Here is a 24,628-nt window from a genome sequence, read left to right as displayed (position 1 = left end):
TATCAGAAATTTATCAAAAAACAAATAACGCATGTTGGCTAATGTCGTAGTGTCGTTGATGCTACCATTGCCTTCTTCTTATTATGCCTCCAAGAGCAATATCGCGTCTTAACCAAACGCTACTGGTTGGTCTACTAAGTTAACAGGACAACCGGGATGCATACTTAAAATGTATATATTGACAGGAAATAAAAAAGAAATTAACTGATTAATTCAAACATGCTTACTTACATTGTATATGAAAAAAATAGCCATTAATGCATATGTGTCGTGTTTCCGTCCATATGTACATCTTGACGTTTCTACTTTTTATTTGGACCGCACCTGTGTCTTCAGCAGTTTTTCTTCATTGGAAAAGCTGCGTTCTATTCAGATCGAGTTCAGCTGTCGGCAGGTTTGATACATTTCGTTGGCTTCATTCGTGTTATACAATATTGACTGATCAGCTTCAGATATCGCATTCTGGGGCGTTTATTGAATTCGATAGTCTGACAAGTGATACTGTTTCGTTTTAACCGTCTTTAAATTTCTATTTCTTCTAACTTCAAGTTAGTATTAACATATATCGGTGCATTTAGATCTATGCAACCGAACTCTAAGAATATCAAATTTGTGTTTGAAGTTCGGAATTGGGTAATGACCTGGTGATGAAACTTGCGGAAACCTCTTATTGGAAATAAGTTAGAGGTTACCGCTTCAAGTCCACATATACACAGGATTGATAAAATAGAGATTTTTCATAATCCATAATCCACCAAATGCAATATACGACTAGGATTTAATTTTTGTAAAAAGCAATTTGTGTGTTTCACCCCAGCTAGCAATAGGAAAAAATGTTACTTTCGGTCAAATATTTTGATATTTAGTGAAATTGTCTTGCAAAGCCTGTTACTCAACTTGGAACAGTAACGCAGGTGTTGTATCAATATGTATGTTCCTTATGACATACTGAGAAGTCAAAAGTTACGGCCAAGATCTACCTATGTCACTGAAACATCTAATATCACAACAGTATCCGAACGTTATTAGTTAGTGGTTCTAACACGAACGACATCACTTCATTCCACTGTCAGAGAAAAAGAAAATCACCACAATCAGCAATACTAAGTTTGTTTAATTACGACTGCCGAATATTGCTGATAAAAAATTAACAACCTTATCTCTATATCCACGTTTACATATACTCTTTCCATAAGATGTGTACCCCAGATTATTGATGGCTGTGGTCGCGCGACCATCGATCTTGGCAGACCAGAATAGCTAATGTACGGGCTGACCGTAAACTGTATCAACGTTTACGTCCTTTCTTGCACCGACTTCTTCGGTACAATGTAGTTACTACACGTAGTCACTCATTGCCGTGAAGGCGGCAGCCATTGCAACAAATGGACCATATACGTATGGGCTATCCCGCGAGGAGCTAGTTCCCAGCGAAACGATTCAGGATCATAGAGCTAACAGGTCGACACGCTAGCTTAGCAAATGGCTATATGACGACGCGCTCAACCCATTCGCTATGGTGCAAAAGCCGTATACCTGTTTACAAGATTGCTGTCCAGATCCCCACCACAGAAGGATCATCTGTGAAAGAGCTGCTACTTCAGATGCACCGGTACGATATTTACTCCTTCTCCCGAACCTCACCTTTGATAGCTATCTTTTCCCATCCACCAGTCGCAAGCGGCCAATATCCCAGCGAGCGTCGACCAGTCGAGCCATTAGTGGCTCTAACCGACCACTTGTCCTGCTGGTCAACCGGTGCATTTTCGGCCATTGGTGCGAAGCCGACTCCAACTTTGCCGTTGACCCCCCTGACAACAGCAACTAGAGGAGAGAAACCACGAAGCGGTCTGCTGTCCAGGATCAAATCAAAAGGTATTGAGGATGACTGATAGAGAAGACGCAAAAACAAGCAGATGGAGATAAGCACGGAGTTACGAGGAAGCTGCCATCGCCACCGTCTACAAGAATGGCAATAACAGACTTAACCGCAGCTACATATACGGCGTCGGCCACAACAACAATACATGCTATACCAGTCGGACGCTGATGGTAAACAAGGAGACCACCTTTCCATGTAACTACTTTTGCGGTAGGGCGCTTCTACGACGACTACATAACGGCCCGCGAATGGTTTAAAAGTGACTTGCTAGATCATCGCCAAAGGTGAACAAACTGTGGTTTGGTTACGCCACACCGTATCTGATTAGATGACACCATTGCAGCGATGGGGAAGCCATCGAACGATCAGCTGATTCGTTCCGCAGCAAACACTGTAGTTATTGCTACGTAAATAGACAGGTCTTCATTCATGTAGAGTTGCATTTTACATTACGATAACGTGCGACCGAATGTAGATGTACCGTCTGGTAATTGCCTTATTAGCACTATCTCAACTTGTTTCGTATCAACTACAACAGTTACCAACAGCTTTCCACGGGGTAGTTTACGAAGCGGGATGCTGATTCAGCAAGAGGAATTCCGTACTAGAACAGGAGATTTATTTAGACATCCAGCCCGATCCGTGTGAGACCGACAACTTCAATTACTGTAGCCTTCGCATAGGTAATAGTTGCAGCTAACGTTCACGAACAAAGCAACCACTCAGCCGTTATTGTTTATGGGCCGAACGTTTCCAGAAGCGAGATTTAGGCGTGCTCATAAGCGCTGTGCGCCTAGTCATTGCTAGTACTATTGCCTTATCTTGTTCTTTTCGCTATACCGATGATATGTAGAGGCGGCTTTCGACCACAATCGTCGTCGGAGCTCGTCGAAAAGTTAAAGACTGGAAGTGATCTACACTATTATATAAAAAAAAAAAACCTTCGTAATAGCAACGGACAGCCAAGGGCTGGAAATCCTCGGAGGAACTGGATCCGCAGCAATTGACAGATAGGTGATACTGTTACGCCAGTGTGACTATTGTACAACGTTAGCATTTGTGCCGAGCGGACTAGGCGTTGTCAAAAATAGAACGAGGTAGACATCGGTGAGTACAGCAGGCCAACATCGCCTGTGTCGTCTGCTAGCATGACACGCACGGAACGATGCATGAAATGAGCCAATAGTCACAACGGGAGGACAATAGAGCTCGCGAAGAGAACGTTGGAACGCTGCAAGCTATCGAGTTCACGATACAGCATACCGCAATACTACAACCTATGTCGATATTTTAGTGGAAGTAATGCTGTGAGCAAAGGCTCCAACAATACGAACGAACAGGTCTGTTGAACGCTATCCATTCTACCCGAAGGTGGAGGATTTGTGGCCTTGCGCTAAGAGGATCAAACGAAGCATAGCTTATAAAGGCTTAAAAAAAGACTAGCTAAAATAAGTTAATCGGCTGTGATGCTTACGGATAATTTAAGCTGGGTCATCGGAGAAGAAGAGGCCCAGATAGGTGATGAATGTGGGCAGGAAGCACTGAGACTCGCTGGCGGTGCCCGCCACTTAAAAATAACAGGCCACTGTCACAGCAAGTGATAGTATCATCTCTTAGCGGGTACAATTTTCGAGCGTTTTAACCCTTTACTGTCATTAATAAATCAAACAAAAGCATGACTCTGTAGCAGAGCACATATTACTGACATGTAACTTCCACACCAAGTCGTAGTTGTGTATTTTGTACTCGTTCCTTCAATTTTGTTCAATGGAGTTATTCGGTGCAAATCTGATGAACGTTTCAGTAGCGGTCCACTCGAAGATTCTCTTGTTAATAATAAAAATGTCATCTTTTTAGATATCTATCGCGCCCACACCTTGTCATAATGCCGTTATGCACGAGTGAACGGACAAGTGCGATGACATTTCAAATAATAACCTATTATACCATAATTATCATGGCAATTACCACTAATTACTGTTATTTATTATAGTCATTATGACCTTAAATTCGATAGGAGCGTATTTTCTCCTTATAGAGGACACGACGCCGGCATCTATTAATCAGGTATATACATCGCGTCATTGTTAATAGAAATGTCGATGGATGACAACTGACACATACGTTTGACTGAATCGAGAAGCTGCAGAGGTCAGGTTCAGAACACTGAACATGTTCGCTGTGTGTATGGCTATTTTTTTTTTAAATAAATTTTTCCTAAAGTGCTATGTTTCGAACAACGTTTGCTACGGCAGTATAACCTGACGCGTGACACACTTGGCAGAAAGTAACGGAACGTCTATCTAACGTTGCTGTTGTTACTACGATCAGCGTCTTCTGTCGTTTTTGGCATAGCACTCACGAAACGAGTCTACGTTTTCCTCTAGCCGGACGGTGGCAAATGGGAGTAGAGAAACTCTCTCGTGGCCATTGCATGGGAAAAATGCGGCGCTTGTTGATCTCTTTGTAGAAACCAATAATAGGTTTGCTCTACCGCCGCCATTGGTGCCCATCATCAGTGGTTGGTCAAGTGCTATCAAAATCGGCCAGCCAAACCAATCAGCTCGCCTGATACTGAAATAAACCTTAACCAGGCAAATCGGTCAGCCAAACCAATCAGCTCGCCTGATACTGAAATAAACCTTAACCAGGCAAATCGGTCAGCTGCCCATGAGTCAACTTCTTACATACAATGCCCGGGCCTGTATGAGGCCCGTATCTCTAAAAGTAATCTAGACAGCACAAAATATAAAGGTTATCTACATTATGTACAACTCTCTCGTATTTGCGTATCAAGCGAATGCCTTTAAGCGAGGCTGCTTCATTGTCAGTCTCATGGGTCTTTCCCTATTATCTATGTATAATCAACATTCTAAATTGTTTCCAATATATGTACAAGTCTTCCTCTTCAGAAGCAGTCAAAAACGTCTGGCTAAAATAACAACGACTACTTTGAAAGAGCGTTTTTCTCCTATTTCTCATATAAGAACTCCTCTGGCTAAGAAAGGCGCTATTTACCTAGGTCGTCTGGCCACTGCTGTTATTCGAAGTTTTTGTTGTCATCAAATCGTTACAAAGGTACATCTTCTATGGAAGATCAGTCCGGAAGATCCGTTTGAAAGGTGCACAGCAGAATGGCGCTAATTTTAGTAGGTGTAATCAAATGAGGTCTCATCATGAAATAGCAGTTACCATGAAGTAGCTAGTTGCTTTAGCTAGTTATGCCGTTCTCTCTGTTCGCCGCTGGCGCCGGTTTGTCGTTTAACCGCATTGTCCTAAACTACACTAACAGACTAAGGTGATTTTAGGGAACTTTGTTCGGACGCAGACTGAGCATCTCTATGATCAGTGACGGTCAGCTGAAGTGCGCCTATGGCCAATATATTGCCTAACACAGGCCAACGTTTCGAAGGAATCAAAGGTAGAAGCGTACGGTGCCGGCCTCAACCTGGTCGGATTTCGACAGTAAACGAACACATAATTGCATATGTTGAAAAGGTAGCAGGTTAGGGCACCTGAGACGCGTCGATAGCTGTGATCTCTATAGGGATAGCTACCTTTATAGGATGACTGTATTTGTATGTGTTATTTTGATTTTTATTATTGCGATCATTACGATTTCTAGTATTTCGTCCAAAGCGACGCACGCCCAAGAACGCCACCTTGACAAAAGTTACGCTCCATCCATGATGGCTCTTTTATGAAAAAGAAGCTTGACGTGGATGCAAAAGAAACCGTTAGCTTTAACATAATGAAGAAAAATCACCAGAGGTTAAATTAATGAAGGACGACTTCAGCTTAGCTCAGTCTGCACTTGATTGTCGGTTTCTAACGGAACGAATCAATACGAGCGTAAACCGCAGTAGGAAGCATCACCCAGCTCGGAAATTATATAGCCAATAATTTTACATATCATCATACTTTTTCCGTTAATAGCCCAATATAGTCAGCTGGTCGCGTTTTACGCCGTTTGTATTATAATTCAACACAATTTGTTGTGTTATAATTTCTAATTGCAATTTACTGTTTTCCAATTCCCGCTTCAACTAGGTCGCATCCATCAGGCTTCAACAACAGAAAAACTTCCGAGTACAAATAATGAAGTGATTTCTCAAAATTGCTTGCCGACCAAAATGGCTACGGTTGATTTTCTTTAAAATTCATCAAAATACATGGAAAACATTTACTACCATTATCATCATAGATAACAACGATAAACTACGCTAACATGTGTGTTCTCTTCTCACAACTGGGTTCTTTGTGAAGACGACGAAAGCACTAATATATGTATCTATTCATATAAAGCGTTTGTCTTAGTATTTTGGCGTAAATTTGAGAGAAAGCACTCTTTTACCATGATGCGCTGCGCTTCTATGACGATTAGCAGTGAAAACAGAATAGTCAACATTTTTATTCTATATATATATGGAAATTGTTTTTGTACAAATTTGTTCAATTAACAAAAAATCTTGCCATCTTTTGCTAAGCCCACAACTACGCCACTCTGGATCTGCTTCATGGGCCCGTAGGCTTACGAATAGCAATAATTAAAAAAACTGTTTCAGAACTTCAGAGCCTCGTAGACTTCCTAGACGCGGGACTCGAATGCTTTTTATCGCCATAGAAGAAGTTGAAAGTAAAGATTTGTCTGATTAATGATCGGCTAATTGCATATAGCTTATTCAGCTTAAGAACAGCGTTCCCTTTGGTCTTTTGAGCTAGCCTTCAATGGTTCATAATAGATTCAAAGCCATGGTATAGAAACTCAATTAGTAGGTTGTCATGTTAGATTATCTAGTTCTTACTGATGCTTATCCACTAAGAGTATGACAGTTGTCAACCGGTGTCCAAAGTCCGTTTTTTCTCGCGTGTAAAGGTATAATGGAGTAAAATGGTCAGTAGATTGATTCTTGTCACTCTGGTGCAAACGAAGACAATGCAGTTACTATTATGCCAAAAGTAAAACCCAAGACGCTGATCTTCTTTCAGTTTTCCTTGATCAATTGTTCTTATTAAACAGGAGGCCTATTGCAGGTGTTGCGTCACCTGCAGGCCTTTTGCACCAGATCCTTAATGATGATCAGGTAAAAACGAGCCCCGGTTGCGTTGTTAATCGAGCCATACTATTTATATGGTAGATGGATATATATCGGGTGTGCATCTCTCTTTAAGTATTTTACTGACGTATACGGCATAACGCGTTTATGAGGCCGCACGTCGATGCGGCTGATCATTGCTAACTTTCACAAAATGAACATTTTCGATAAAGGATGTCGCTCTTTGTAGTCTTCCCGGTATTCAGCTTTTTCTGCTACAAAAGCAATTATGAATATCGTCTCACCTATGGAGCACAAATATTTCCAGACCGGACCGTAATTGTCTCATCTCTCAAGTACTGACTATACGTGCGTATCTAGCACTATATTATACGACAGTAGACTAGATAGTAAAAGTCGTTCACAACGTTTTTCTCCGAACTAACTTTCAGCTTCGACTATATAATTATTGCAACTTACCACCAAACATGAAGCTGAGAAAAAGGAAGAGTATTGGTGCCGCTAGCTGATGGGTTTCTTCCTCGAACTTCTCTTCGGCGGGCTTGTCGTCCGAGCGATTTCCCATTAGCAGGCGATGCACTGAGCTCCACTGAGCGGCGCTAATGTTCGACAGGTTTGGCATCATCGAGGCCGGAATCATTTCGAACATTTCGAGAACGGACGAGTTGATCGAACCGCCACTTGTTTCCGCTAGCGACGCTATTGGCACACTAGCACTGGACAAAAGTCCGCTCTCGTCCGACCCCGCTATCGGAGGCTCAGTTTCGAAGCTCATGGTGCTTCAGTAACGAGGAAGACGCTACCGGCGGCTGATAATCAGCGGACAGATTTTCGGCCAACAGCCTAGTCTTGGAACGCAGTGGAAGTTAAATTCGTAGCGTCGTATGTGGAAAAAATCGTTTGGGAGAATGCTGAGTGTATATCCTTTTTCTTCTAAAGCAGAACGTATCACATCGAGCTACACCTCTAATAAGTAGATCCTCGTGGGAAAAGCTATCGCACATTGGGTGGAAGTTTCCTGATCGTTCATTTTTATTGCGGTAAGGTATCACTCACAGCTACACGCACGACCTCACCTTTGCTCGAATACGAAACTAACATTCATGTTGTAATTCCGTTATACTGCAAAGAAACTGCACTAACATCCAAGACAAGACTCTGGTACAACAGAGCTTCATCAACCAGAGAGAACTTCGAGAATTAACGCGTGAGCCACTTTTCGTCTTCACAAACACAGCCTGTGTCTCTTTCTGTTCATCTTGAATCACAAGCACAGTCTACGTCCCAAAGCAGCCACTGTCAATATCAAGCTTTCGTTTTAGCTGTCTGGACAGGATGCAATTTTTCGTTAAGCCATGATGCTTATAGCTCTAGATTTATCTCTAAGCAACGCTACACAGTATTAAATTTCCGCCTTGATTGTCGTTCCTTTTCGTCAAATTCTCCGCAAATTTCAGAATTTTTTTCACTTTATCCGATCTTGCAGAATGAAGTGTAATCCGGCGCGCGACGTCAACCTCGCCACGCAGCGTCCCTTTTACATGCGTGGAGAAGTTTAGGGGCCGAGATCTGCCCACAATAGATCTGGCGGTCCTGCGCGACGTCAAGTGGCCGATAAATCGTCGAGTGTCGATTGCTTGTCGCTCATTTACCGTTGGCTTGTCAGTTTCGCACGCGTTTGCCGCGAGCGAAATTTCAGTTCTCGACAAACGGTGACGATAGTTCTTCGCTTTCGTTGCGTTTACGTCGAATCGAAGCAACTGTGGTGAGCGTTACGGTGGGATTGGGCGAGGGAGGGCGCCCGTAGGTCCGCACGTTCGTCCATTTGTCTGTCGCTCAATGCTCCACGCACGCTGGAGCGTCGCGCTACTCTGTTCAGTTTTGTTGCAGCGTCGCCAGCCGCCACCGTGGTAAGGAGGGAAGCCCGTAGGCGCGAGTGGAGCGCCCGATGAATGACGGCGACAGCGTGGCGTCGCAGCAATGCGCCTCTCCCCCCGAGCGACACTAGCAATGTCAGCAGCTGCCGGAGCTGCGGCTGGACTATCCGTAGCCAAAGCAATAGTTGCTATTGTAACATTATATCAATCGTCGCGAACTCCTCCACGACGAGGACTACAACAACAACAGCAGCAATAACGGTGAGAACAACACCAGCATCAAGAATAGTCAGAGTTCCATCCGGTATGAATACGCTCTTCGACGTCAGCTGATTACCGAGTCGCTATCCAAGCCGAAGCGCTTCCTCGACGTTGTCCTTTATCACGTCTGCAAAATAGCTGGTTTCCGGAGGTCGCCCCCATGCTTTCCGATGGCTTCGAGGTGACAGAAGAACAAAAGGACGAACTTTTCCCCAGAACTGGGAAAGCTGCTTGGGCTGCTGAAGAACCGAAATTTATGGCAATTAACATTAGAACGAGAATGGTCCACGATAACGATGATCATTAGTGACGGCAGAGAAAAACACGTGGAGGCCAGCCGATTGGCCATAAAAAGAAAAAAGCCGCTTTGGAGTTCACGAAACACAAAAACATCAGAATAAGAAACAGAACATCGGAATAAGAGAGATAAACTTCAGGATACTAACATCGCCCATATCAAATCAGTCAAAAGATTAGATAAATTTCAAAACCAAACATCCAAGGTGAAATTCAGTAAGCCCGTAGTGGTCGGATATGACAGCTGGTACGGATAGCCATGATGTACAGCAGCACATTACTCAGCTTTTGCTATATGTTCAACTTTAGCCAATCGCTGTCAAATTGTAATTCTTAAAAAACCCAGTGGAAGACTGCTCGCAGATTTCTTCACAAGTGTTTAGTTATCATGCTGAAGCCTGGTAACTAGAGAAAAAGTGTTCTTAACCTAGATAGCCTAGATCTCAATGTGACAAAATATCACTCTTTCACACACTAAGCTACCCTTTCTGCTATCTTTATTGAGTCGGACGTAATCTAAACTAATGAGGCGATGGCTCAACATTAGACTGATTTCAAATCTGAGTTTACGGGTTCCACGAAGACCAGGTCCTTTCGCTTACAGCTGACATATTTAAGGATTTTGACTTTTTTCCAGTAGACTATTAGGTTTCTCAGATCTCGCAATAGTTGGCGATGCGCTATGCCACTTATAAAAAAAAAAACACCCCATTTTCGTAAATCGATGCGATATTTAACCCATGAAGTATGTTACTATTATTTCCGCGAATCGAAAAGAGCACGTAAAGGAAATGACAAATGAAGTCTTAGACTGTGATTCTGAACAATTGCCAAAACCAGTAGTTTCCGTGCTGTCAAAGGGAAGCATTTAGACAGCGTCTATTGGGCATAACTAATCGAATCTTTGAACTAACAAAGGCTATCACGTGTGAAGACACTGACGAGTTGTTTAAAATTATCAAAGGAAAACCATGTGTTTTCTTTTCTTTTTATCACCAGTATAAACACGTGCTTGCCAAAACAGAGGAAAAAAGTAGTGAGAAATGTTAAGGAAAACATTTCATCAAAGATCATCTACGCTATGCGTCAATAAACCTTAGTTAACCCGTTTGAGACGATGATTTGCTTACAGATACTTCTGCCTAAACGAGCAGGATTTCTAAACTCGCACAACGATATAGATGAATAAATGTGTTACTGGTTGACGCTAACGTTTACTATGTAGACATTGCATTACCATTTTTCTGTCCTTAACACACACTTTCCTGCAATTAGGACCAGCCACTTGTGCTACACTCTACTCAAGATGGCCAATCATTCTACAAGAACTATATGTGACTCTTTGATTACATACGCAAACACCTCGTTCGTACGGCAACACTATTACTAGTATTACAATGATACTGTATAATACCTATAGCAATAAAAACATATGTTTGGTCTAAAGCTAACATTTAGTGGCACCTCTTCACTAGGGGGCAAGCGTTAACTAACGTCCTGGCTATATAAGAATGGCGGCATTAGCATAAGGGTTCACCAACATTGACAACGCCACGGCGTCAGTTCTTTCGGTCATCACTTCCGTGAAAGCAGAAGAAGCTATGGAAAGTGACAGCATGCGGTCAGATATCGCCAATGGCTTGTTTCAATGTGGACGCTACCCAACATATTTTACTACACTGTATCATACAGCATGTTTTAAGCTGTTCGGAGCGATGATGGAGCCGCGTATCACCTGTGGGGTTCGTTATGCGACAGCATCTGGCCGTGGACAATCGACAAGTAGACGGTGCCGAGATAACGAAAGTGTCACAGGCGCTTATCTTGAGCAACGACGAAAGCCGTCTTGGCGAAATCTACTATTGTTGTCCTATATGCTATGCATCTGTCTAGGATAGAAACTCCTTTTCTGTCTTTACGTCTTGCGTCGTCTTGTAGTGTATGATGAGGAATTTCTTAACCAGTTCGCCGGAAAAGCAACGACTTCGTCCAGCTGCCAAATATATACTAGAGTCCTGTAGCTAGGTCACTCCCAGTTAGTAATAACCATTAGCTTGGACCTGTCGTCAGTCGACTAGTCGCCTGATATATCGCTCAGTTGACTGAGTGGCTGTAATTGTTTATTGTTATAGTATAATTGTATAATAATAGTAACTTTTGTCGTGATAGAATCCAAATCAGAGAATAGTAAAATATCAGCCTGTCTGAAAATTTAACAGATTATGTAAACGACACCGTAATGACGCCGTTGGTTAATAAGGAACTGGACGGGTTTCGGTTAACTGCCAGCCGCGTCAAGGGTCTGGTTCTTCCAGGATCTCGAAAGGAGATGTGTTTTTCGCTGCCCTAACAGACATGCTGGTTCCTGACCAATCTAGTTTTGTATTGTTGCCGCATGCATGGATGTCGCTGGCGACATAAAGTAACACGACGTAAAGGAATGCTAATTCTGTATTGAAAGTCGTACATCTGCTAGTCGCCAAACGAGAATGCGAAATTAGGGACTGTACACGAAAGGGGGTACATTGAGAAGGACAAGGTGTTCTTGATGTTTGGAATTGAACAGGGCGACACATAAAAGGCTGGGTCATAACAATGACGAACACATTTTTTTTCGAGCGGAATGAGGATTTATGTGATACTTACATCTCTCAGAAGCGTCCTTGGTAGACTGGGTGTCTCAGCATGCAAAGTTTAGTACACAGGACAAATGGAGCTTGCAGAACCTTAAAATAGTGCGACATGGGAAGAAGAGTGTGCAGTTAGTCGCGGTAGATGCGTATCTGATATTTCTAATTATCAGTCCTTCAGGTAAATTCCACCTTAAGGTCATATTGTATGTCTGTAGCACTCTAACTAGTGGAAATGACCCTTCAAGTTATTAACCCACGTAATACTTTTTTCGAGTTCCGCCAACAACATGCAGATATATTATATGATTTGTGTGAATAAAGAAAGCTCGCTGTCAAATCAACTGCTTTATTGATAAAATTAATTTACTAAGGCGTTCATTCAGAATTGCGATTCTAACACTATAAATCTTGAATAGCCGCAAGATATATCTTAACGTTTACGTGGCAAGGTTAGCGTAATTGGTTGGGGACAGCGAATCGTGGCACCTATGAACATCTCCGAATTAAACCACGTCGCATTATACGGACGTACAGTTGGCAAATACGGACCAATGTAGCCGTTCACGTTAACTAAATACGTTCTTAAATAAAATGGAAATTTTGTTTGTGTTAAATTTTCTGTTTCGAAAATGATAAGATAAGAAAATGTTTTGAAATTTCGATTTCGCTTCTTTCGATTATAAATCGTTGTGAAATTCAATGTGCTTTGGTTGTCTACCGTAAAAAAAAGAGCGCTCTTGTCCGATGTTTTCACGCCAGTCTGTAAAATTGACGCAAAAATTGTTAGTAAAATTTGTTGTGAAGATCGTTACCCGTTCGACCAGAGAAGATCCGAGGGAATAAATAAACTTCTGTTTGTGAATTTGTCGATGGCGCCAGGCATAGCTCCGCTGTCAAGGAGAAATTCAGACGAGACAAGGTGATACTTCGGACGGATTCAGAATTGTTCGGACGGGTATTTATGCAAAATACGCAACGACACGAGGAATAATAATGATAACAAGGCAATTACATTACGACTCGTAACTGTTAATTTATAAGCTAACTGTGAAATGCATGTTTGTGTGTTTATCCGTTTGTCTTACCGTGTGTCTGAGTCTATGTCTCATCGCATTTAAGACGACTTTAAACGTTCTTAAATAAGCTAACGACGAGGAAACACGCGAACTTCAGCCGTTCCGTATTTAGAATGGACCAGGGATCACATGAAATTGTTTATATGTTAACGTGGCATAAAAATATACCTTTACAACAACGTGAAGGATATCGGTTATGACACAGCAACGACAAACGTTTACGTCTATATATATAAATGCATGTGTGTGCACGTAGAGTCTTTTTATTTTTACATCTATATATATATATATAAACGTGTCGCTAATGTCTCCACAGTTTTTCCATACATACATACATATATATATATATATATATATATATATATATATATATATGGTATTTTGCCGCACGAGCCAAGTGAGGAGGAAAGTTATGCTTATTTTTCAACATCTAGAAGTAAAAGTGAGACAAAAATAAAGGACGCATAGTATCAGAGCTAGACCCTCCCGACAATCCTCCACAAACAGCCCAATTAGTTAACGTGCACAGTTGTATCATGCCGACGCAGCCTTTTTATTGATCTGATCGAGCGTGTCATCTCTTTTCGACACTGCTTTAATTTTATCCAGGGCCAGCTAGATCACGCATTAGGACACGTACGAGATCGAGTGTAGCAAAATGAATGATCATAATAACAATGACAACGACACGTTTGGTGCAGCAAATCTTACAGATACTCATCGAGTACCTATATATTTAGTTCGAAACTGAAAATTCGTTTCTAAACGCTTTCACGAATAAAGCAAATGCTCTTTGCAAAAACTTGCTGTTCGCCTTATATATTGACCTATTCGTAGGCTATCACCATTTATTTTTATAGATTTTGTACCCGCGTTTATACGCTATAGCGTACATGGCTATACTACCATAGATTCACGTCGTGTTTTATGAACATCTACGTAGGGGCGTCTTGTAAGTCCGCCATCGGTTGGTTATCAAACAGGGAACATATGTCTTCCAGTTTTTCACTGAACGATTGAAAATCAATAGTCTAACTTCTAAAACCATATTATCATGTCCTTCCAATTTCAAAGTTTCCCGCGTACTCATTACTAGCGAAGAATGATCCTTATTACGTCTGCGGATGCCGTGATAGATACGTCCCAGTTTAGCTTACTTTGTACGTAAAGGACTGTGACAAAAAGAACGGATTAATCAAAACTATTTTGGCCAACGGGTTTTTTTCACCCTACAGAAACACGTAACTACTTACGGCGACAAACAAGCTGGCCCATTTCGGAAGCGGCAAGAACACGCGATCCGTCCGACTGTGGCGCAGTGGCTGAGTGCCGCTATGAATGCCAAGCGTTCAGAGTCAGAGAGTATATAAGGCAAATTCTTGAATTTTCAGCAGAAAATGTTTTTGATGACATCTGAGGTAACTAAGAGCAGACCTTTAATGAACTGTGTTCTAAAAAATATTGTCAAGCGACAGGGATCAATCGGTCGCTCTCGGCCCTTACGATCCCTTGGACCCGTCCGAAAGTCCTCACGCGAAAGGGTACTCTCTCCAGTTTCGCTCTGTAAACGACGTTCACAGCAGCGTCATTTCGAAGTAGATTCAGTATTCGGAAGGATCACGCCGTGGACCTTTGCAGTCCTCAAGTTGCCTTTGCCGTATCAAGTACACGTATTCCAGACGAATCTTTACTAGAGTCACAATGGAACCCAAGCACTGACACGAAACAGACACGCACGGTGTCGCTCAACACTCAGCGTGAAGGTCGAATCTGTCACCCTCAAAAACGACCAGTAGTTAAATGAGCCCGCTGACTACACCGTGCGCCGCTGTGAGTAAGATTATATTTAAAAGTTCTCGTTTTTTTCTTGCCCTGTATACACAAACAAGCTTCAACTCAACACTGATTTGCACACGCGAAAAAAAATCAACCAAACTGACGTCACGTTATCAAACTTCGCCTACAAGGACATGTATTACCCCAACGCGGCGTTGATACGGAAGGGATTTCTATTTCGTTGCCTCTCCTTTAATTTTCCTCAATTTCGAGTCGACTACTAGGAAATATGTCTTCAAACACATACTGCTTTGAGTCACGGCTGCGAGGTAGCTAGCGTCCATCGCCAGTATTCTTACAGCTGACAATATTCCAAAAAGGTATATGTATATACTTTTTTGAAACATTTTCTACCAACTTCTATATAGCGCAAGAAAGTTGAATTCGAAATCGAACGAACGCAGTTGACTGGGTTGGTGGGGAACCCAGCCATCCACGGATCAGAGGAGAGTTTTTATCGAGATACCCACATGTGCTAAGTGCGTACACTTGAATTCGAGATATTTCAAATAACAGAAAACACCTAAGTAAATTTTATGTTGTTGGAAACGAGAAAATATCATTTTCTATAAGAACATTACGGTGACAATCACTTGACCCAGTCTACAATGACGTACTCCTGTTAGCACACGTGTGCGCATTCAAAGTTGGCTGAAATGTATGCACCTTGGCTTCTCTCTATTCGTAGCAGCACACCATTGCTGGTTTGAGGCCGCTTGGAGGCAAAAGAGTTCATATTGAGTCTGCCTGCAAAAGATAGGCACTAGACAAATGAGCAAAAAACAAAAAAATGCGATTGGATAGAGGGACGACTGGTGGTAGCTTAACTAATGGCCTGGTTGTCAATTCATATCCACGAGACTGACTCGTTAACAAATATTATTATACATCTATTTATGTTATAGAAGATATTCTAAATGTGATTATAACTCTGGCAAATAATGAAACCGATGAGTCTCGCTTGTCCGCAGGGAAAACTCGTCGCTTCCGTCTAGAAAAGCGTTACAATATATATATCGTTTTACACACATGCTTAGTTCTGCAGTAGATAAGTACAGGCCATTGCCATTAATTTTTAAAGTCCATAGTTGTAAAACACGCTTAGAGAATTAGCTCATACCCTCGCCAACCCGTTGCGGATTGCATGTCAGGCATTTGTACAGCTTTAGACATCTTGCAAGTTTGTTACGCCATGAAATCCTTTCTCTTCCAGTCAAGCATAAGCAATAGGTAAAATATACCACCCAACAGGGGCGACAAATAGACTTCTCATATTAACAACAACTGCTACACCTTAACGTTTCTCAGTAGACACCAGTTCTGGTGCCGATATTGGGACTTGCCCATGAGATTCACCCATTCATTTGCACGCCATATTGGATCTAAGTCGAACGTCGGTTGTTCAGTACAACTTCATCGATGCGATCGTTTCACTGTAACAAACACATATTTATAAAAACAATTCAGTCAAATGCGCAGTTTACCGACATGTGTTATAGAGACATGGCGTATACATTTTAAAATGGGTATTAAGCATAAGAGCCCTATCTATATGGCTTTGATTCATGCACGTTGCAATCTTTTCTGATTAACAGATATACGTAGTGACGTTTCTACGAAATCCGGACAGTATCACATCCAGAACTATTAGAGTAGATGCTCTGAGCTTTGAGCCAATGCTACCGTTGTTAGGAACACGTCGCTTTAGGCTTCCTCCAATACGAAACTAACCGGGTGTTGATGCCCAGCATTGAGCCTGGCCCATTCGACGCTGTTTCCTTTTGGCTATTAGATCCTCTTAGTTTATGAAGCAAACACATTATATCTGACTGCGCCTGATTTAGGAGCGACGAACGTCGCGGGTTATTCCCAAGAATAGATGGATGCGTGTGTTTCGGGCTTCAAGAATTTATCGGAATAAGCAATCGTATATATCTGAGGGGAAATCGCAGCGACCGTTCAGTAGGTCTTCCCTGAGTCATACCGGTCCAGGATCAGGTTCAGAGAAACGGGTGAATTTAGCGGGTGAGTACCTTTGCAGCAGTTAGAAAATGCCTGCTTAGGTATCACATTATCGCAGCAAATAGCTATGTATAGGTAAGATTTATACATTAGCATAATTTAAAATATCTGTCCTTGCTGTTGTCGATTTTTTACAAACAACGGCAAGCGCCGGATCTGGATTGGGAAATCTCCAGCCTCACATAATCTAGCCATCTGATAATTTTCTATTTGCAAAAACTAGAAACACTATGGACACGGGTCAGTTTCGGCTTATGTATTAATCTATATATCTTCTCTAATACAGTCGCCTCTTAAACATTCGTATATGAAACTAATACACTTTAACTTACACTGTATTCTAGCGACGAAGATAAAAATAGTCTACTCGAAGAAGAAATAAAGATTTGCCTCTGCTCTGTGAAACTACTTAGACATGTCTCATAGAACTAATATTGAATAATTGCCCCTTAAACAGCCGAACAGTCGGGCAGTGCGGTCTCTTGTGATCCTGAGGAAGCAATTACCTGACGCGTGATTGCCTGAAGTATACTTTTAATGCAACTAGTGATCAGCTATGCAAGTGCTACTGCAAAAACGTCGATCGCCCCCGTGGCATATATAGACAACACAGTGTCTGTAGATTTTATGTAATTTTATTTAATTCATTGGATGAGTCACAATAAGTAAATATATAGTTCTTCAGGTAGAGTTGCGCCCAGTTGTTATTGTTGCCAGAATTTAGACCTATATGCATCGTAGATAGTTTTTTTCTTTTTTCTCTATGAACTGCTATTCTCTGTCACCTAAATGTTTAACACCACATAGAGCAAGTGTTGTCTTTGTTAACAAGAGGTAAGGTCTCAAGCTCTTACATCTAAAACCACCATTATGCGTTACTTCGGACGGCTGGTCTCCAGCAGGCAACCAAGCGTGCGTTTGCGACCGGTTTCGAACCTAGACCATCTCATTAGAGTCCTAGAACAAGCATTCTAGATACCTACATTAACGAGCATATAGGCCCCCTGGCTTATCGCCAAAACAAAAATGGACAAGCTTCTACCGCATCTTCACTCCAGATTGACGAATTCCTCGGTAAGAGATTTCGCGTTAAGGTCACGGACTAAATGTCATTTTGAATAGTGACTATTGTGGCCATCTCCCAAAATGTTCACGTGCCTCTTTGTTAGAATATTGATAAACGCGCGAAAATGTTCGGCAAACCTAAAAGACAAAAAAAAAGTATATTTTTTTTTTTGTGTTTTCGACTTTGTTCGTGTCGTGCTTTTACTACCTTGCACGAACCGTTGCTTTAGTACGAATGGTCTAGGATGTAAGAGGTCAGTTAATGGGTATTGGTCCGAATGAGACTGCACAAATAAGGCTGCAATACGTAGAGTTGTCACGCATTTATTTTCACCACCTTTGTTCCTACTGGCAATTTAAGCCATGTTTTGTATATAGTTAAGCCACAGATTGCAAACAAGCTGAATTTGAATTTCTAAAGTGGTAGAAATGTCGAATGACTTGCAAAATATGTGAATCAAACAATTCTAAATTGCTTACAAATGTATAGGAGTACCTGAGCATACGGTCAGCATACGTAATAGATCTGGGATAAGTTTACAATATCTTCGAGAAAAAACTGCTTGTTATAATAGATAGATCTGATTGAACGTAGGTCTTCTCGATCTTATTACTGAGATGTTAGTATTTTTTTTATTTACCAATACAAAGAAACTGATCCTGTATTCCCAAAAGTTACAGTACATATTTATTTTGTACGATCAAAGATAGCAGAACAGAGGCTATCCCGAGAGCAGTATACTCAGGCCAATTCGATAGGAGACTAGCTTCCAGATCTACCGATTCACCGTCTAAATCGAATCAGGTGTTAACATCTTTAAAGCTGAAAGTTAATAATATATAGCAGAGCTGGACGCGCGTCTATATATGGGATCCTCGTCTTGACGCATGAGAATAGGCTATAAAATGGCACAGCATTACACCCAATCATGGTCAAGAACCTGTACGAGTCTTTGGCTACGTCCTCTAGTCTCTGCTCGAGCTATGAGTGTCACCGTCTATAAGGCACGCCAGCACGCTACATTAGTTCGGCAGTACACTTCAAGGAAGTGAATGGGCACGGCATTTTTCCCGGTAGACTTCATATATTCAACTGTTCACGTAATCACTTCAGTAGGCAGTATGTTACAATTGTGACTCAAATATAAATGTTAGATCCACAGATGATCTGGGGCGCTTTCCTTCACAATAAGTCCACGATTCACATCGGAGTTCGTTTGCAACATAGCGCTCTTGACTTCCCTTGATAATCGCAATGTAATAGTAGCTCAGTGGGACTCCTAAACGTGGCTCCGTATTCGAACGCTCCCTAGGCACATTACTTGCTCGCATATGATTCAGTTCCATTAGCCAACCGCCCCCATTTCAGCGATCGTGATTGCTGGGTCTTGTTCCCCTGCGTTGTAGCCAGTCAGTGCTTAACTTGGGCTGCCTTCGCTATTAACACCCCAATAAGCGTTCTTGCCAATATTTGCGACGTTTTGCTTCTTGTCATCGTTAAACTCGAGGTCACTGATATCTTCGTCGCCGCTGTTGTCGTCACTCCGTTTCTCTTCTTCTTCCAAAAATTAGTCACAAATAGTCACGGTGGGAGTCTGCAAATAACTGCAAGATTCACTGTATGTATATAAGAGAGATGACGCATAGACCTGGCTTTGGACGAACTGCTCCAACACAATGCAATAAAACACTAATTAGCACCAGAAGATTTGCGCAATGTTGTTAAGCCGCAAGGCATTGACACGCATAGTCCATATTTGAACGCCGCTTCGAAACACCTCGTGAATGATGTACCCTTTCCGCTAGAAACGCCCAAGAGCAGCGTACTATTCCGCAAGCGTGAAGTAGGCCCCAACGCGTTTAGATGGATTCGTCTGCTTGGCACGTGGCGCATACACACGAAGTGAGTGACGTGGTGAGTACGAAGCGCACACATCTCCATGGTACATAACGGATTCTCAATGAAGATCAAGTGACCCGAAGACGATTTAGCTAGAATTGCTCGCACCATTGGGCTATACTGACTTTTTGGCAAAATGTGTCGAATTCACAATTCAGAAGACACATTCGAAAAAACAAAGGACTGCTGAGATTTGTGTCCTGTCTCGATGTATTGCCAGGCTTGGGAAATGGGAAAACGGCAAATGCCTTCTGATCATATTCTACACCATTGTGGTATCGCATGATTCAAAGCGGCCTAAGCCACTTCCGTCAATCAACAGGACAAATTAATTTACTATGGCAAATTGAGGTCGAGTAAGCCAGCACTTTGTGCGACATATCCGAAATATCAGGATCAATTTCACAACACATGGACCAATACTACCCGTTATAATAAGCACCTCAAAGAAAGTACAGTGTACTTCTGTTCGGCTCCAAGTTTCAATAAGGGCTGTTAAAAAATATTTGGCAGCTCTGACAAATTTTAAAGAACAGCAATTTTTATAAAATACTTAACAGAACTTCATCTTGCAGACGTTACAAGGCGAGTTACAAATTTTCTAAAACTTTTCTTTTGTTCTTGATTCCATCGTAATGCAACGCCTTCATACACCAGTGAAGGCCAAATAGTCTTTAAGCATCGGCCAAGCCCGCAGGAGCACGCAGAGCGTTCTGGCATTGAAGAATGGCTACGATAGCCTCGGTCCTAAACGGGCTATCCGCTGCCGTGTGGATGAGGTGCTTTGAAAGTCGACTTAGAGAAGATAGTACATCGTTTTGCAGAAGAATCACGCGGACGCGCGCGGGTAATTCAATGACAATACGTTGGAGAACTTCCAATGCTGCGTAACTAAGCACCAGTTCGTGTTCGGCTGGGTCAAGTAAATGAATTAAAAGCGGACACACCTCAGCACCCAAATCCTCTCTATACTGATACGCAACCTCGCCAAGCAACTTGATAGATTCAAGTTTTAACGATAAAGGGTACCAGGCAAAACTGAATGGGTCATCTCCACAGATACTACTTCCAGATAATACGGATCGATCCGAGTAAACAAACGTGGTCAGTGACCTCGTGAACAATTTCGACGTTTCAAATTGATACGAATCGGAAAAATGCTTCCAAACCCCGTTACGTAATGCCTTCACAATTTCCAACTTCCAAGACCAATCAACATCGGATCGCAGGATTGTTATGTAGCTGCTTAAAAGATTTTGTTCTAAAAGCATATTTGCCTGTTGGTACCTTTGGTACTTTCTAACGAAGGTCTGGGTCACTTGATTCCAATGTTTAGTATCACAGGCCGGATTCTGTGCCGGCCTTTTCTCATTCGCGCAGCTTCTAAAAGACAAGGTTTTGCTGATACCATTTGTACAGTTTTTCAAGCTATCCTCGTTGCGATTGTCGTCATGACTGTTGTCCTCATCGTGATAGCTGTAGCTCATTGTGGTCGCTGTTAGAATCGAACTCGGGTGTCCGCTGATTGAAAGGAAAATCACAACATTATAACTAATTGCCCTTATCACCTTTCAATATCATGCCTGATAAACATAAATCATGCACACAACAGCTGATAAATATCAACAAATTGACAAGAGCTAGCTAAGTCCAATAGGAAAGATACTGTTTGACTAACTAGGCCCATCTAATACTGTTTTTCGATACGAAGTGTCGAGACTTGTCGGTGTGCTGACACTCGCAACATGTTATACGACGGAATGCCTTTTAGGGTCAAGCCTAGTATATACTGTTATACTGGGCATTCTAATTAATTGACAATGAATTCTATTGGCATACGGAGATGGCCTTGCTAATGTTTGCTAATAACAATAACTGTTGTTGGCCTATTTTACACAAAATTGGCGCCAACTACTTTCACAGCTAAAGCTCTATACACTGTTCTATAGTCTATGAACCGTACTGGGACCTGGTTCGGAGAGCTGATCTTAGGCAGAACAACGAATACATTGGTAGCAGACATTGTTGAACCGTTTCAACTCTTGCTAAAAACAACACCCTTTCTCTTCGATCTCAAAATTACCCCTACATTCTGCTATGTTACTAGTCTGAGGACACAGAACAACTCATCACTGCATCAATCCTAAACTGAACTCCTTGCATACTACTACTATCAGTTACCTAGTTCACTAGCCTCGTAAAACATCGCTCCTATTTCAAAAGAGGCTAAAAATACCGATAATAGCGGAATGTAAATAGCTCATTAGCGGATGCAAAGTAACGATAGTACAAATTGATTCCGCCTTAGATCTAACTCGTACAATGACTGAATGAGACAAATAAACGTGTCGCAATTCTGTAAGCATTACATAGATTTCGTGGAGGTTAGTGGATTATCATGAGCCAGGGGAGGCTCGTTAACGCTCGCCATCAAGTGGGGTCTATGGGTGGTATCGCAGTAGCTCCTGTGCGGTTGTGAACCTAACTGTAGAATTTCCGAACTAAGGGCTTCGAGCCCTTGTATGTACGAGGCTGTATTCCCAACCATCCCCCTTGCCATTGCTCGATTTGTGTATGCACATCTTTACTGTGACAATGTTGACAGTGCCTTAAGGTCTTGTAAAAGACCAAACTCAAGACAGTTAATTCGAACGTAATGTGTACGGAAAAACGTTAATAAATAAATACGGGCTTATCGACTATCCCAGTCTGCGCCGTTCGTTTCGCGGAAGCTGACTAACCGATTTTTGCATCAAAAAAAAAAAAAACTAGATGTGTCCAGCTTACCTTAGCGATTATGTCGCATGACTGCAGTCGCTCTACCGAAACTGGTACTATTCTATGTTACGGAAAACGACCTAGCTTAGATCTGTTCGAATAGAGCGGCATGTTGTTTTTCAACAGTCATGACACACGTAAATTAAAACCAGGTCAAAATTTTCTCATTCGAAGTACTATGCTTAGTTTTTTCAATTCAATTTCTAGTGCTTTCCCTCCATCTTCGATTGGACTAATCCTAGTTACTTGCTCAAATGAATATCCGTGAAAATATATTATAATATAGCGATATTAAGTATCTGCTCGAATGAAGATGGTGTAACTATACAGACCTTCAGCGGTAGAAACTGGCGTTGCTAGAGCGACGGCAGTAAAACGTATCCGATATTAAATAACTCGTTAGACAAACTACCATTTTCTGCGGAGCGATATAGTCAAATGCTACGGCCCGCTCAAGCGCTAGTCCTTTTTATCCTCATAATGATAGACCAAAGATGAAGAGAACGACGTTGGTGCGAAATACGCGACGCATAATCGCGTATAACGTATACAACTACTGATACGTAGTTAGCTTTTTCATCGTCCTAACAAAAGTCCTATTTGCTTAAATGTTTTCTGTTATTCTAAACATGTGAATTTTACAAAACATTTATTCGTACCAATGTCCTCATCGGCTACCCCGAACTTCAACTAGCAGCTAACTATGATTACAACGTTTCTGCCATCGCCCTCACCGATACGCCTTACCTTCAATATTAAGCCGGTTACTCCAGTAATGACAGCCTGTGTCGAGCCCTGCTTATTTGAAACCTGCCTTTGCACGTACTGCAACGCTGCAGACAGTCACGCGTGCCTGCGCTTTTTTTCGTCGATCTCTTTCCGCTATGCTACTCCTTGTAATAGTTCCCTTCTTGGTTTAAATTCTTCAAAAAGTTGGGAACTAGATGTTTCACTGCGGATTAACTCTCGCGTCTGCGATGTTTGCTCGGCCCTGCGGGGCCCACACTCACTAAAGCCACGAACCTCGGTCACTCGGGCCACAACCGTAATCGTCAACTAGCGAAAAAAAGGTACCGCCTAGCCTGACAAATAGCAGAGGCATTCTCTGAAAGAGGGAAGCGCTAGATTAGGGGCAAGTTGCGCGGGTTCTTTTCGTTTTCATAGACTCGCCTTATTGCACACGAAACATTATTTTGAAATATTTCGCCCAGCGCTCTAAAACAGTATGTTGCTCGTTGAACGACTATGAATGAATGAATTATACCGCAGCTACAGCTGCCAATTCGAAAGCATCGCCCAACGATCATCTTGTGCATAACGTAGAGATGACTCACTTCTTTGTTTTTACTCTGTGTTTACGTTTTCCAAGCGAATGCAGATTTCCCGGGAAACCATTGCACACGATTTTAACTTTGTTTTTATTTATTGAAAAGCATCGCGTTGCCACTTTGGGTCCCTTTCTCCTTTACTTGACTGAAATAAACAATAGTCATTAATAATAAGTTGGCTTTTGAATTTACATGGCTTGTCGATACAGCGACTGTTCTGGTGCGCGTTTTGATTCAGTTGAAATGATGTTAAATTGGCGCATAAGGCGGCACAATGCTATCCTTAACTAGCCTATGCACACAGGGCCTCGACTGGGACCCATTTAGGACAACCTCTCCAGATTTATTATGGTTTTTGCCTTTTATGCGCTTAAAGCAATGCTAACGAATCCAATGTACCTAGCAGGTCCATGAACCTCTTCACAAGTTCTTTTGCTAGTGCGGTAATCATGTTAATTGACAGGTATTTTCAGGTCGACGACAGACAATTAAATCCGTAAAACGTGGAGGTTCCGTACGGCCTTGCCTAGAGACCTACTTGTCAAATAGGCTAGCGTCGAGGTCAGTTGAGCTGATTTTCTGCAAGTTCAATACTGCCTAGTTTCTATTTTAGCCT

At 42.0% G+C, this 24,628-nt stretch overlaps 1 protein-coding gene across 7 annotated transcripts in view; it reads right to left on the bottom strand.

Annotated features, from left to right (window-relative positions):
- LOC111264268 (sperm-specific sodium:proton exchanger) overlaps window positions 1–23,920 on the bottom strand; it is a 122,139-nt gene extending 98,219 nt beyond the window's left edge. For 5 of the 7 annotated variants that reach the window (XR_002682784.1, XM_022839993.1, XM_022839996.1 and 2 more), the window contains exons 1-2: window positions 12,021–12,101; window positions 7,399–9,313 (exon numbers count right to left, since the gene is read on the bottom strand). Coding sequence is in view for 4 of the 7 variants with exons in the window: in XM_022839993.1 (XP_022695728.1) it covers window positions 7,399–7,714 (316 nt within the window). In the remaining 3 variants the exon portion in view is untranslated. Of the gene's footprint in view, window positions 1–7,398; window positions 9,314–12,020; window positions 12,102–23,431 lie in introns of those variants that run through there. The other 2 variants (XM_086970013.1, XM_022839999.2) reach the window with 1 other exon arrangement.
- Window positions 23,921–24,628: the final 708 nt, after the last annotated feature.

The sequence above is a fragment of the Varroa jacobsoni genome, unplaced genomic scaffold, assembly GCF_002532875.2.
Source record: "Varroa jacobsoni isolate VJ856 unplaced genomic scaffold, vjacob_1.0 scaffold_841, whole genome shotgun sequence".
Classification (NCBI taxonomy): domain Eukaryota; kingdom Metazoa; phylum Arthropoda; class Arachnida; order Mesostigmata; family Varroidae; genus Varroa; species Varroa jacobsoni.
This window is presented reverse-complemented; position numbering and strand designations above follow the sequence as displayed.